Source organism: Thamnophis sirtalis, unplaced genomic scaffold (genome assembly GCF_051295495.1).
Source record: "Thamnophis sirtalis isolate CommonGarterSnake01/CBP01778 unplaced genomic scaffold, rThaSir2_p1.2 scaffold_3, whole genome shotgun sequence".
Classification (NCBI taxonomy): domain Eukaryota; kingdom Metazoa; phylum Chordata; class Lepidosauria; order Squamata; family Natricidae; genus Thamnophis; species Thamnophis sirtalis.
In genome coordinates this window covers 145,405,198-145,418,387 of record NW_028261383.1, presented here as the reverse complement: position 1 = coordinate 145,418,387, position 13,190 = coordinate 145,405,198, and the positions used below count along the sequence as shown (strand labels likewise).

Sequence of the window (13,190 nt, the reverse complement as noted above, 5' to 3'; positions counted from 1 at the left end):
TCCCTTCTTTCCTTTCTAGTTCCATCTTTCTTCTTTCCTCCCTCCCTTCCTTTTTCTTTCTTCCTTCCTTCCTCCTTCCTCTGCCTATCAACTTCATCCTCTTTGTCTTTCTGCTCTTTCCCTCTCTTCCCTTTCTCTTCCTACCTCCTTCCTTCTTTTCTCCCTCCCTTCCTCTTTTTATTCCTTCCTTTCTTCTTCCATCTTCCTCCTCCTCCTTCCTCCTTCTATTCTTTCTCCTTCCTTCCATCTTTTCTCCTTCTATCTTCTACCCCCCTTCCCTTCTTCTTTTTCTTCCCCCCTCCCTCCTTCCTTCCTCTCCTTCCTACTCTCTCCTTGGGAGGAAACAAAACCCAAGGGCTAATGGGGCCGGGGGTGGGGGGCAGCAGAGACCAAATAAAGTCAGAAGATCTTATTAAAACTTTCCTATTTGTTGGATCGCATTGCTGCAAACTTATAAACCAAATCAGGAGAACATTTGCAACCGATGGTGCTGCAAAGAAAGGGGGGAGGGAGGCGACCCTGCCATTTCTTCAGTTTTGCAAGGAATGAGAAACAGTGCTTTAATCCAAAGCAAAGGACGACTGCAATCTGAACCCCAGACAGGGAAAGAAAGAAAGAAAGATCCTTGTAGTACAAAACCCACCTTTTCATGGTTGTGAGAACACAGGTTAAAAAAAAAAAAAAAGCACAGTGTCCCTCCGCCCTCTGAATGGGACTCAGCACGACTCCGATTTGAATACGAGTGCACAAAGCTGGGCGGGGAGATAAGCACCTTCATTTGCATTCTATGAGACCATGATGCTTTGCGAGGAACAATCCCCGGAGTTCCCTGTGACTTTTTGCAGATTTTTCCTTTCGTGCTTAAAAAAAAATCGGGACTTTTTAAAAATGCCATGGGACGCGGGACAAATTGTTCAAAAGCGGGACTGTCCCACCAAAAGCGGGACGTCTGGTCACCTTAAACATATCAGACAGAACCCACACCACAGCTGAAACCAATGTCCTTTCCAGAGGATTCAACTTTGCAGTCACTCCTAAGCGCATCCCCACTGAAGACATCATATGCGGAATTGAAGCTACAATCACCAAAATCAATCCAGATGAAGCCAATAAAATCAGACTTGCAGTCACCAACATCCTTTGCTCCAGTAATCCATCCAGAAGCAACTTACAACAACAAGAAGAAAAAGCACTCACCAACCTGAGGAAAGATAACAACATAATCATTCTCTCAGCAGACAAATTTAATGCCACAGTGGTGATGGTCTGACTACCAATCCAAACTATCCAACCTACTCCAAGACTTCACTTACAAACCTCTAAACACAGATCCCACCACCTACCTTAAAAAAAACCAGCAAATCCAAAATAAAAGCCTCTCCCATCAGTGAAGAGATCCAGCAAAGAATCATCCCCAGAGAGAAATCTTCCAGATGCCCCAACTCTATGGCCTCCCCAATATACACAAAAAAAGAACACCACTCAGACCCATAGTCAGCTACATAGGCTCACCTCTACAGAATCTTGCCAAATTCCTTGCCAAACAACTCCAACCCTACGCAGAATCCATCACCTCACATGTACAAAACTCACTCCACTTCATAGAAACAATAAAGAAACAAAACTTACAACCCAGCGAACTACTCGTGAGTTTAGATGTCATACCCCCTTCACCCAATTGCCTATAAAATAAGCCTTGACAGCTATCCAGAACAAACACAACCTCCCTAATGGGTATGGATAGGAGGAGGTCGACGTTTTGACATTCCATTGGCTAAGAATCTATTGGCAATGTCGGTTTTGCCCTCTGAATTCAAGGGTGCCCAATGCTAACCCTAAGTTGGTTTTTCCCCCATTATGGGATTTCCCCAAATATTTCACTGGGAAGCATAGGGGATGGGGACTCGAAATGTTGACCCCTCCTATCCATACCCATCGGCTAGGAATCTGTTGCTGACGTCGGTTTTGCCCTCCGAATTCAAGTGGGCCTAACCCTAAGTTGATATTTTCCCACTAAGGGATATCTCTATGTATTTCACTGAGAAGCATAGGGGATGCGGACTCGAAAGGTTGACCCCCTCTTAACCATACCTATCGGCTAGGAATCCGTTGGTGACATCGGTTTTGCCCTCCGAATTCAAGGGGGCCTAACCCTAACCCTAAGTTGGTTTTTCCCCATAAGGGATTTCCCCATGTATTTCACTAGGAAGCATAGACGATGGGGACTCGAAAAGTTGACCCTCTCTTAACCATACCAATCGGCTAGGAACCCTAACCCTATGTTGGTTTTTTCCCCTATGGATTTCCCCATGTATTTTCACTAAGAAGCAGAGAGGATGGGGAGTTGAAAAGTTGAGCCCCTCCTATCCATACCCATCGGCTAGGAATCCATTGGCGAGGTTGGTTTTTACCTCCAAATTCAAGGGGGCCTAACCCTAAGCTTAAGTTGGTTTTTTCTCCCTATGGGATTTCCCCATGTATTTCACCAGGAAGCAAAGAGGGTTGAGACTCCAAAGGTCAACCGCCTCCTAACCATACCCATTGGCTAGGAATCCATTGGCGAGATCGGCTTTGCCCTCTGAATTGCAAGGGGCCTAACCCTAACCCTAAGTTGGTTTTTTCCTGTAAAGGATTTCCCCATGTATTGTCACCAGAAAGCAGAGAGGATGGGGAGTTGAAAATCGAGCCCTTCCTATCTATACCCATCAGCTAGGAATCTGTTAGCGAGGTCGGCTTCCCCCTCTGAATTCAAGGGGGCCTAATCCTAACCCTAAATTGGTTTTTTCCCCTATGGGATTTCCTCAAGTATTTTACCAGAAAGCATAGAGGGTGGAGACTCCAAAAGTCGATCCCCCTCTAACCATACTCATTGGGTACCAATCCATTTGTGATGTCAATTTTGCCCTCCGAATTCAAGGGGGCATAACCCTAATCCTAAATTAGTTTTTTTTCCCCTAAGGGATTTCGCCATGGTTTTCATCGGAAAGCAAAGAGGATGGGGAGTTGAAAGGTCGACCTTCTCCTAACCATACCTAAGGGCTAGGAATCCGTTAGCGATGTTGGTTTTCCCCTCCGAATTCAAGGGGGCCTAACTTTAACCCTAAGTTCATTTTTTCCCCTATGGTATTTTCTGCTCTTTAAATATTTTTTATTCATTTTCACATTCCATTTTACAGTCACTTATATACTGGATATTTGCTATAAAAAAAGAAATAAAATAAAATAAAAAAGAAAACACAACTCATCATCATTCACAACCCCACCTAACACTTCCATCCTCCATACACCCCATCTTCCCCCTCCAACTTTCCTATACCCCTATGGTATTTTCCAATGTATTTCACCGAGAAGCATAGAGGGTGGAGACCCCAAAACTCGACCCCTCCTAACTATACCCATGGCCTAGGAATCCATTGGTGAGGTCGGTTTTGCTCCCAAATTCAAGGGGGGCTTACCCTAACCTTAAGTTTGTTTTTCCCCCTATGGGATTTCCCCATGTATTTCACCGGAAAGCATAGAGGCTGGGGACTCAAAAAGGCGACCCCCTCCTAACCATACCCATCAGCTAGGAACCCTAACCCAAAGTTGGTTTTTTCTCCCTATGGGATTTTCCCATGTATTGTCACTAGGAAGCAGAGAGGATGTGGAGTTGAAAAGTTGAGCCCCTCCTAACCATACCCAAGGGGTAGGAATCCATTTTCGAGGTCGGTTTTTGCCTCCGAATTCAAGGGAGCCTAATCCTAACCCTAATTTGCTTTTTTCCCCCTAAGGAAGTTCCCCATGTATTTCACCGATTAGCATAGAGGGTGGAGACTCCAAAGGTTGACCCCCTCCTAACCATACCCATTGGCTAGGAATCATTGGCGATGTTGGTTTTGCTCTCCGAATTCAAGGGGGCCTAACCCTAAGTTGGTTTTTCCCCTTATGGGATTTCCCCATGTATTTCACCAGTAAGCATAGAGGGTGGAGACTCCAAAGGTCAATCCCCACCTAACCATACCCATCGGCTAGGAATCCATTGGCGAGGTCGGCTTTGCCCTCTGAATTGCAATGGGCCTAACCCTAACCCTAAGTTGGTTTTTTCCCCTTTGGTATTTTCCAATGTCTTTCACTGAGAAGCATAGTGGGTGGAGACACCAAAAGTCGACCCCTCCTAACCATACCCAAGGTTTAGGAATCCATTGGTGAGGTCGGCTTTTCCCTCCGAATTCAAGGGGGCCTACCCTTACCTACCCATCGGCTAGGAATCTGTTGGCGACGTCAGTTTTGCCCTCCGAATTCAAGGGTGCCTAACCCTGTTTTGGCTAGCAGGAGCTGTTGGAGTTGCCGATGGACTCCGATAGCGAGGACCCCTATGAGTCTGCTATGGAAGATGTGGAGGATCCTGGGCAAGCAGGGATCAGAGAGGCTGGTTGGCCACCAGGAGGCGCCTTAGGCATGAAGCAGTGGGGAAGAGAGTTTGTCCCTGATGCCAGGCAATGGAGGGTGGAGAAACGGAGGCAGCAGTTACGGAGACAGACTCATAAGAGATAATCAAGCACAGGTGGTTGTGGCTTGGCCCCTCCCAAGGGCGTGTATAAGAAGAGATTTTGGGAGGAGTCCTTTGGCAGGACACAACCGTTCATACTAATCTGGAGAATTTCTTGTCTTGTCTGCCTTGTGTCCCCGTGCCTGTTGGAGTCTGGGTGCCAACATCTTGCAAGTGAGTCATGTCTGGGCTTTCAGCCAACAGGATTATAATTGCTGTGAATAAAGAGTGGCAAACAGCTAAGCCTGTGGCTGCGTTAATTACCGGACGGAAGGGGGGGGGGCAGAACACTAACCATAAGTTGGTTTTTTTCCCCTTATGGGCTTTCCACATGTATTTCACCAGAAAGCATAGAGGGTGAAGACTCCAAAAGCCGATCCCCTCCTAACCATACCCATCGGCTAGGAATCAGTTGGCGAGGTTGGCTTTGCCCTCCGAATTCAAGAAGGCCTAACCGTAACCCTAAGTTGGTTTTTTTCCCCCCTATGGGTTTTCCCCATGTATTTCACCGGGAAGCATAGAGGGTGGGGACTCCAAAGGTTGACCCCCTCCTAACCATACCCATCAGCTAGGGGATCCCATAGGAGAAAAAACAACTTAGGGTTAGGGTAAGGCCCCCTTGAATTCGGGAGGAAAACCGATATCGCCAATGGATTGGTGTACATACACAGACACGTTTTTACCATTGTATGTATAAACTTGACCAATCACTAAAGATGAAGTCCAAACATGGATACATTTGGGCATACCTATAAAAAAACCCAGGAATTCCTACCAGATCTGGTCAATGATCATACAGTCACTCTAAATAATTGGATTCATGGTTGGATAAAGCCAATAGCCTATTGAAATAACTGCAGAAGGTCGTCTTAAGACGGGGGTGTCAAACTCAAGGCCCAGGGACCAGACCCAGTCTGTGGGATGCTTAGTTTTGACTCATGTGGCTGCCCTGGAAACAGTGAAGGACTGGCCTGCAGTGCCTCTGCCAACGAAAACAGAGTTCGGGAGGGCAAGTCCTCCCAAGCTCCGTTTTCACTGGCAGAGGGTTGCAGGAAGCCATTGCACTCGAAAACAGAGTTCAGGAGCCCGTTTTCTCTGGCAGAGCGCTCAGGCCACCATAGACTCCCTCTGACACGAATGATGTCGAGCTGGCCATGCCCACTTTGCCCACCCCCTCCCAGGGTCAAATACAACCCTGGCACGGCTCTCAATGAAATCAAGTTTGACACCCCTGGGACTCTAAGAGAAGTAATGAAATGGTGACAGAGCCTCATCTGCTGAGCATCCAATTGTGTATTCATTTTCACGGGGTGGACCAGCCTTCTGTTCAGCTGAATTTATCTGCTTAATTAAGATAGAATTAGAATCAAAAATGAGCATGAATAGCAGCTTCAGAGAGCTGTAATGCAGAACCAAATATTTTGCCTTAACTTTAGGAAGAAATCCTGCTGATCCTATCCTGCAGCCTTTCTGGTCTGCTGACCTTCTCTTGTAGTTGGGTGTTGTTGTCACAGCTGCACAGTGTGCTGATGCAGAGTTATTCTGCTGCTCTTTCTGCGAGGCATGTGATCTTCTCCACGCTGTCCTCCTTTGACCCACCTTGAACTAAAGAAAATTTAAGCATCCCAAATTGAGGCACAAGGACAGATCCTACAGAAGGTTCGGAAGGCATGTTTGTATCATTGTGAACGGGAGAGGGACATAATTTGTCCATGCGTGTTTAGTGGATTGAGCTATAGCATCGTACGGAGGTTAATTGCTGTGAGGCAATTTTATCGTTAAAGCCACATTCCTGTCCCTGGTTGAGAACTATCACAAAGAAAGACAGTATTTAATATAACGGTCAGAAAATAGATCAAGAGAAATCTCTCTCATTCACAGGTGGGAAGACGAGCCTGCTGGTCACTTACATGCACACACTTCACACACAAACAAACACAAACCCCCAGCTATGTAAATGAGGAATGGCAACTTTTTCAAATCCTGTAGCAATGTACATCAACATGGGCTGTAGTTCACTGCGAGTTTATGTTCAAATTCACAGGTTTGGTTTTGAAAAACATAAAATGGTGTAATTGATGCAACCAATTGGGCAGGATGCAAACTGCATCTTCTGGGAAACATCCCACAGTCTTGCTTTTGGTGTCACAACAGCACAAGCAAGAGCATGAGAACAATATAGATTTGGAGCATTCATTAAATATGTGTTCAAAGAGCATCTCGGAATATCACCGCCAAAATTATCCCTGTCCCTCACATGGAATAGAAGTTCTTCAGTTACATGAAAACTTCCCATAGTTGTTAATGGATGGTTACAACATATAATGCATTTCGAATGTAACTTTCTGCAGAATGGCCTGAATACGAGTAGTCCTTGACTTAGAAAAGTTCCGTTAGTGACCATTTGAAGTTACAACAGCACTGAAAAAAGGGACACGTCCATTTTTCACACTTACAACTGTTGCAGCATTCCCACGGTCACATAATCAAAATTTAGAAGCTTGGCAACAGCGTTATATTTACGACGACTGCAGTGTCCCTGGGGTCATGTGATCCCCTTTTGCGACCTTCTGACAAGCAGAGTCAATGGGGAAGCCAAATTCACTTAACCACCGTGCTACTAGCTTAAGAACTGCAGTGATTCACTTAACAACTGTGGCAAGAAAGTTTGTAAAATGGGGGGGGGATTCAGTTAACAACTGTCCTGCTTATCAACAGAAGTGTTGGGCTCAATTGTGGTTGCAAGTTAAGGCTAGCTATACAATAAAGCATGACCAACCATCCATTATTATAATAATAATCCTTGAAGAAAGTCCGAAGGAGACGGTTGGAGGCTGTGCATGAACCAAGAATTCTTTGTTTCCTGCTCAACCGCTGAGGAGTTTTTTTTGGCGTCTGCCACAGATGAGATGTGTAAACAAGGCTAAGCCTATCATCAAATGCCACTTTTCGATTTTATCCTCACTATTATCATCTGTTCCGTGAGCAAAACTAAAACAGCATATGCCCGTTTTTCAGCACCTTGGCACCGAGCATCCACAGTGCAACAGAAGGAAAGTTTATATTATTGGTACAAGAGATGAATCTCTGGATCTCCCCTTTTTTGTTTTTTAAAAAATGGGGAAGAATCTCTCCCAGGGCTTTTCAGCCCTCTCGGCCAGCAAATAGTATTGCGTTGCTTTGTAGAAGGAATTAGACAAGACACAACTGCCACTGAATCAACACTTTTGTGCCCTCCATAAACAGCTCTCCCTAGTCTGCACCTTTCTGCTATAATGTCCTGTTATTTTGGAAGGCGATGTATAGTGTACAGCAACGAACAACTCAAGACACACACATTTGAGATGGGTTTTTTTCTGTTTAGAGCACAAACCCCAGCTGACAAAGAACAGCTCATGTAAGGGTCAGAGATGTGTCATTCATGCAGCATATGGAAGCAAGAGAGCAAGTGAGCATATGGATGGGGAAAGAGCTGTACAAATGCATCCCAACTTTCTTTATGTAATCTGATTTTCAGGGCTCAGCGCATCAACAGTCAATCTAACCAATCGTCCGTTCAAGAGAGAACATTCTTACATCCAGCTTTTCTAACTCAAGGATTATTTGAAGCGGCATTAAGATGCTATAAAAACATTCCTTTAATAAAATAAGGGGAGAAACCTTAACTTTCTCTTCAGCCTTATCAGCCACTCTGGATCTACCGCTGGCAAGCTGGCAACAGTGTATTGGTGCTAGTGCAATGAGCCAATATTTTACGTAGACGGGTTGGCTGAATGTGGACAATGGTTTCAAAGAGGAGACCTATGTTATTTCCATGATCTGCTCCTTTTTCTAAAATGATGAATTTGTCACCTGATAATTTAGCAGGCCCTTCACTTGCGTGGATTGCTCTATATTGGGAAGTACCAGCCAATTTTCAGAATTATTATTTAAAGTCCTCCCAAGACAGGTACACATTCTGACTTGGTCTGTTCATATTCTTGGGCGTTCTCAAACCTTATTCAAGGTTTAGTAAATCTTGCTTATGTGAGTCCGAATGGCACCATGCTGAGTTGTCTCATGCTAAACATCACCCTCACAAGAGGAATCTTTTCTGGGCATCCAATAGATGGCATGTATATGACATCCTCATGGCAGTGACGTGCAGTGAGGTTTATGGCTGGTGAGGCAAGCGGGTAAAAGCTGCCCTATGTCTGCCAGCGGCGGGGCTTCGGCACAGCTTTCCGAAAGCCCTGCCAAAGCCACGAAGCCCTGGCACGGTGGGGCTTCAGAAAGCCGCGCCAAGGCTTCGGGGAGGCTTTCCGAAAGCCCCCCCAAAGCTCTGGTGCAGCTTTCCAAAATCCCCGGTGAAGCCCTAGCGTGGCGTGGCTTTCCGAAAGCCCTGGCGAAGCCCACCCCCCCCGCCCGACCTACTCCCCGCCTGGCCGGCTGGCCGGCACAAGGTCTCACAACTCTTCTCCTCCTCCTTCTTGTCCTCTCCGCTCAAGCGGCAACGAGCTCCACAGGACAACAGAGTCTCATTCCTCCCCCGGCGCTGCGAGCTCCAGCAGGCTGGACATGGGTGCGAGGGGCCTGGCAAAAGAAAGAAAGCGCCAGCCTGCCAGCAGAGGCGGGTAAAAGACCCGCCTCTGCTGGTGGGCTGTCCCTCTCTTCTCAAACAAGGCTGCCCCTCTCTTCTCAAACAAACTCTCTCTCAAATTGAGAGAGAGTTTGTTTGAGTGAAGTGAAGAAACAAACAAACAAACACACACACATACACAAATTACTTACAATAAAAAATTACTTACAAATTACATTAATTTTGAACTCCTCCCCCCTCCCTCCGACCCACATACCTTTTCCAGCTGTGTCACAGAGGATTTCAACTCTGCTCTTGTCTGCCATGATGAAAGTGTAAAAATGTAAAAGGAAAAAGGCAAGAACTGCTGAAGTCAGGCTGGGTTAGTTGCTGCCAGAGCCTCCAATGGATGACTCTGCTTAACTGTTTAAAAAAAGCCTCTAAAAAAAGTGCCCTCTACAGGAGGAGGCGAGAGAACCACGTGCCTCATCTACATAAGGAATTTTTCGGCTTTTAACCCTTGCTTAACTCTGCTCGAGTGATCATAAAACGCCAGACTAAATGAGGCACGTGGTTCTCTTGCCTCCTCCTGCAGAGGGCACTTTTTTAGAGGCTTTTTTAAACAGTTAAGCACTAAGCAGAGTCATCCACTGTGACTCTGGCAGCAACTACCTCAGCCTTTTTCCTTTTAATTTTTTTTCTTTTCATAATGACTGTGGTGAGGCCCTGCCTCCCCTGACTGCACGTCCCTGCCTCATGGCTACTAGGGATGGTCTTACTTTCTCATCTGTTAAAATACTCTGGGTTATTTTATTTCATCTTTCATTCAGCAGCTTTAAGTAGTGTACATAGCGCCCCTTCTTATATTTCACCACAGTAGCTACTCTTTGAGGTAGACTTGACTGAGAAGGAGTTCCCAACCCAAACTCATCCAGGGAACTTCCCTGGCTACCGATGGACCTGAACTTGTGTCTCCCTGCTCCCATTCCAACATCTTCATTGCTAATGGGTCTTAAGTGAAAACAGGACAGATAAACTAGATTCTGTTCTTGAGGCTATACTTAGTTGGAGACTTGTATAAATCTAAGCTTCTCATTGTGCCTCAGACTTAAGTTTTCTAAAAGGCTGCTCTGTGATATAAACACCAGTGTCTACCATGATGTAAAAAAGATGTGGAGACTCTAGAAAGAGTGGAGAGAAGAGCAACAAAGATGATTAGGGGACTGGAGGCTAAAAGATATGAAGAATGGTTACAGGAACTGGGTATGTCTAGTTTAATGAAAAGAAGGATTAGGGAAGACATGATAGCAGTGTTCCGATATCTCAGTGGTTGCCACAAAGAAGAGGGAGTCAAACTATTCTCCAAAACACAGGACAAGAAGCAATGGGTGGAAACTAATCAAGGAGAAAAACAACTTAGAACTAAGGAGAAATTCAAGACCCCTTGAATTTTGAACTGTCCTTGACAAAGGACAGTTAAACAATTAATCAGTGGAACAACTTGCCTCCAGAAGTTGTGAATGCTCCAACATTGGAAGTAAGAACATTTTGGATATCCATTTGTCTGAAATAGTGTAGGGTTTCCTGCCTAAGCAGGGGGTTGGACTAGAAGACCTCCAAGGTGCCTTCCAGCTCTGTTATTCTATATTCTACCAAATAACTGTAGAAATATTAAGTTATATATCATTTGATATTACTCTTGGTAACTTTATACCTTGGATCAAAGACGGAATGACTTAATGCTAATGGCTAGAGAACAGTACAGTAGTGGGAAAGGGCAGTTGCTCTCCTGTCCATGTGTCTGTCCTTCCTGAGTTGGCCTAGTTGGCCATTCTTGGCTCTTCTAATCTTATCAGATAGTCCAGTGAAAATGGCTTTGTGAGCATCCAGTTAAAAGCAGAGAGAAGACAATGTTTATTATAAACTGACCAGGGCTTTCTTTCCTGTACAAGGGGTATAAGCATCAACTTACTTAGAGGACAAGAAAGTGGAAATGTGACAGATTATAGTATGTAGGGGTTAAAGTGGTTACCTGAGCAATATTATTATGTTACTGCTTCAAAGCATTATTTGTGGAATTCTTGGTCTCTCTGAGAGATCTTGGCTATGTCTTGCAGATATTTCATTTCCCACTCTTCAGTGCTAGAAAGGCTTGCCTTGTCCACTGTAGACTATAGTAATGATATAGTAACGAACTACAAAACATAATTAGTATTAGAAAGGGACGGGGATTTCATTCCTTTCTAACACTGATTATGTTACCTAGATGGGTAATGAAACATCTGCAAGAAAACCACCAAGCTCAAAGAGCACCAAAAACTCCACAGTTCAACACCAAGTTACAAATATTTTCTTCTATTGATAAAGCATCCTTTTGTGTGTGTTTCTTCAGGTCAGATCTTGCCTACACACCGAAACACGCCAAGTCCCATTGATCCCGACAGCATTCAGGTTCAAGTTGGGTATGAACCAGACCCTGCCGATCTTGCTCTTTCTAGCATTCCTGGTCAGGAAATATTTGACCCTCGCAAGCGCAAGTTCTCTGAGGAGGAGCTCAAGCCCCAGCCGATGATTAAGAAAGCTCGCAAAGTCTTCATTCCCGAAGATCTGAAGGTAACTTGGGACTGGTGTCTAGGGCTGTGCAGAGGGACACAGTAAATTGGAGTATGCACAGGTAGATGGGTCACATTAAAGAAAGAGTGTCTTTTTCTAGCTTCTCCCATACTTGTGATAGAGACGGGAAGGACAGCAATTTGACACAGTACAGTTAACATTTGGTAGGAATAAACAAATATCTTATTATGAGAACCAGGGAAAGAGAGCCCTGAATCTCCAAGAGTGGGTTCAGCTGGAGTTGATAATCCTAGATACTTACCGTATTTTTCAGAGTATAAGATGCACTGGAGTATAAGACGAAGCAAGGTTTTGAAGAGGGAAAAATTTTTGCACTCTGCAAATCTCCTCAAAACAGCCCCCCCCCTTTTTTTTTGCAAAAATGGGCCCGTTTCTCTCCCCAAAAACCCTTTAGGGAGCTTGCAGAGTGCTCCTGGAAGGGGGAGGGGGGTTCCAAAAAAGAGCAAAAAATTGCCCATTTTTTGTGAAAACGGCCCCATTTTTTGTTTTAAAAAAAGGGCATGGATAGTCTTTAGGAAGCTTATAGAGTGCTCCTGGTGGCTGGAGGGGTAAAATTGAGCAAAAAACGGGCTGTTTTTTGTTCATTTCTGCCCTCCCCAGCCTCCAGGAGCTCTCTAAAAGCTTCCTAGAGGCTATGCATGGCCATTTTAGTGAAGGGGGTGGGGTTTCAGGAGGCAAAAAATGCTGTATTCAATGTATAAGACACACCCAGATTTTCAGCCTCTTTTTTGAGGGAAAAAGGTGCGTCTTATACTCTGAAAAATATGGTAACCTAAGGAAACTGGAAATTGCAGAGGTCTTTTTCCTGCATTCATTTTAATTTTTGTACCCTTCCTTTTAGTGAACAGGGTAGTATCACCTTAAATTCAAGATTGTCTTCCTTCCAGGGAATTGTGGTGTGCTTTTTACCTGAAATCAGATGTTGTTCAGTGAGCCTACTTTCTAAGGAATAGATCTTGAATTGAAATTCTCAATTCTTCTCTGAGCTCAAAATGCTGGGCATACACTGTACCAATTATAAATAGGATAACTATGAAGAATTGCAGATGCGATAAATCTTGCTTCTAAATCGCAGACTTTTAAAATGCACAGGATTGCAGAGATTGTTCAGAAAGATTTGTGACAGAGCTAAAACGAGCCAACTCAGGTGAGATGGAGGTGCTAATTTCCTGAAGCAAGTTGAGTTATTACAGCACATATTATTTCAATTATTTTAAAAGAGTCACCATTCAAAAAAAAAATCCAATCTTTTTTGGTATATAATTCTGTGGTCTTCAAAAAGTTAAGGAACACTCTGCATATGTCTCTGCATTCATCGCAGGAATATAAAACCGGAAACCGAATAACAAAGGGGGCAGGTGTTTTTTTTTTAATGACTTTTCCTGCCATTAAAGGCAGAAAAGTCTTAGAAATGAGCCACTGATGATCTTTTTGGATTGAAATAACAGGCAGTGACTTCCTGGGGTTTGT

The 13,190-nt window shown here is 44.5% G+C and overlaps 1 protein-coding gene across 3 annotated transcripts in view; it reads left to right on the top strand.

Annotated features, from left to right (window-relative positions):
• Positions 1-13,190, top strand: part of HLF (HLF transcription factor, PAR bZIP family member) — a 72,960-nt gene that overhangs the window by 50,291 nt on the left and 9,479 nt on the right. For all 3 annotated transcript variants that reach the window (XM_014061494.2, XM_014061495.2, XM_014061496.2), the window contains exon 3: positions 11,479-11,699. In XM_014061494.2, coding sequence (XP_013916969.1) covers positions 11,479-11,699 — 221 coding nt within the window. The remainder of the gene's footprint in view (positions 1-11,478; positions 11,700-13,190) is intronic.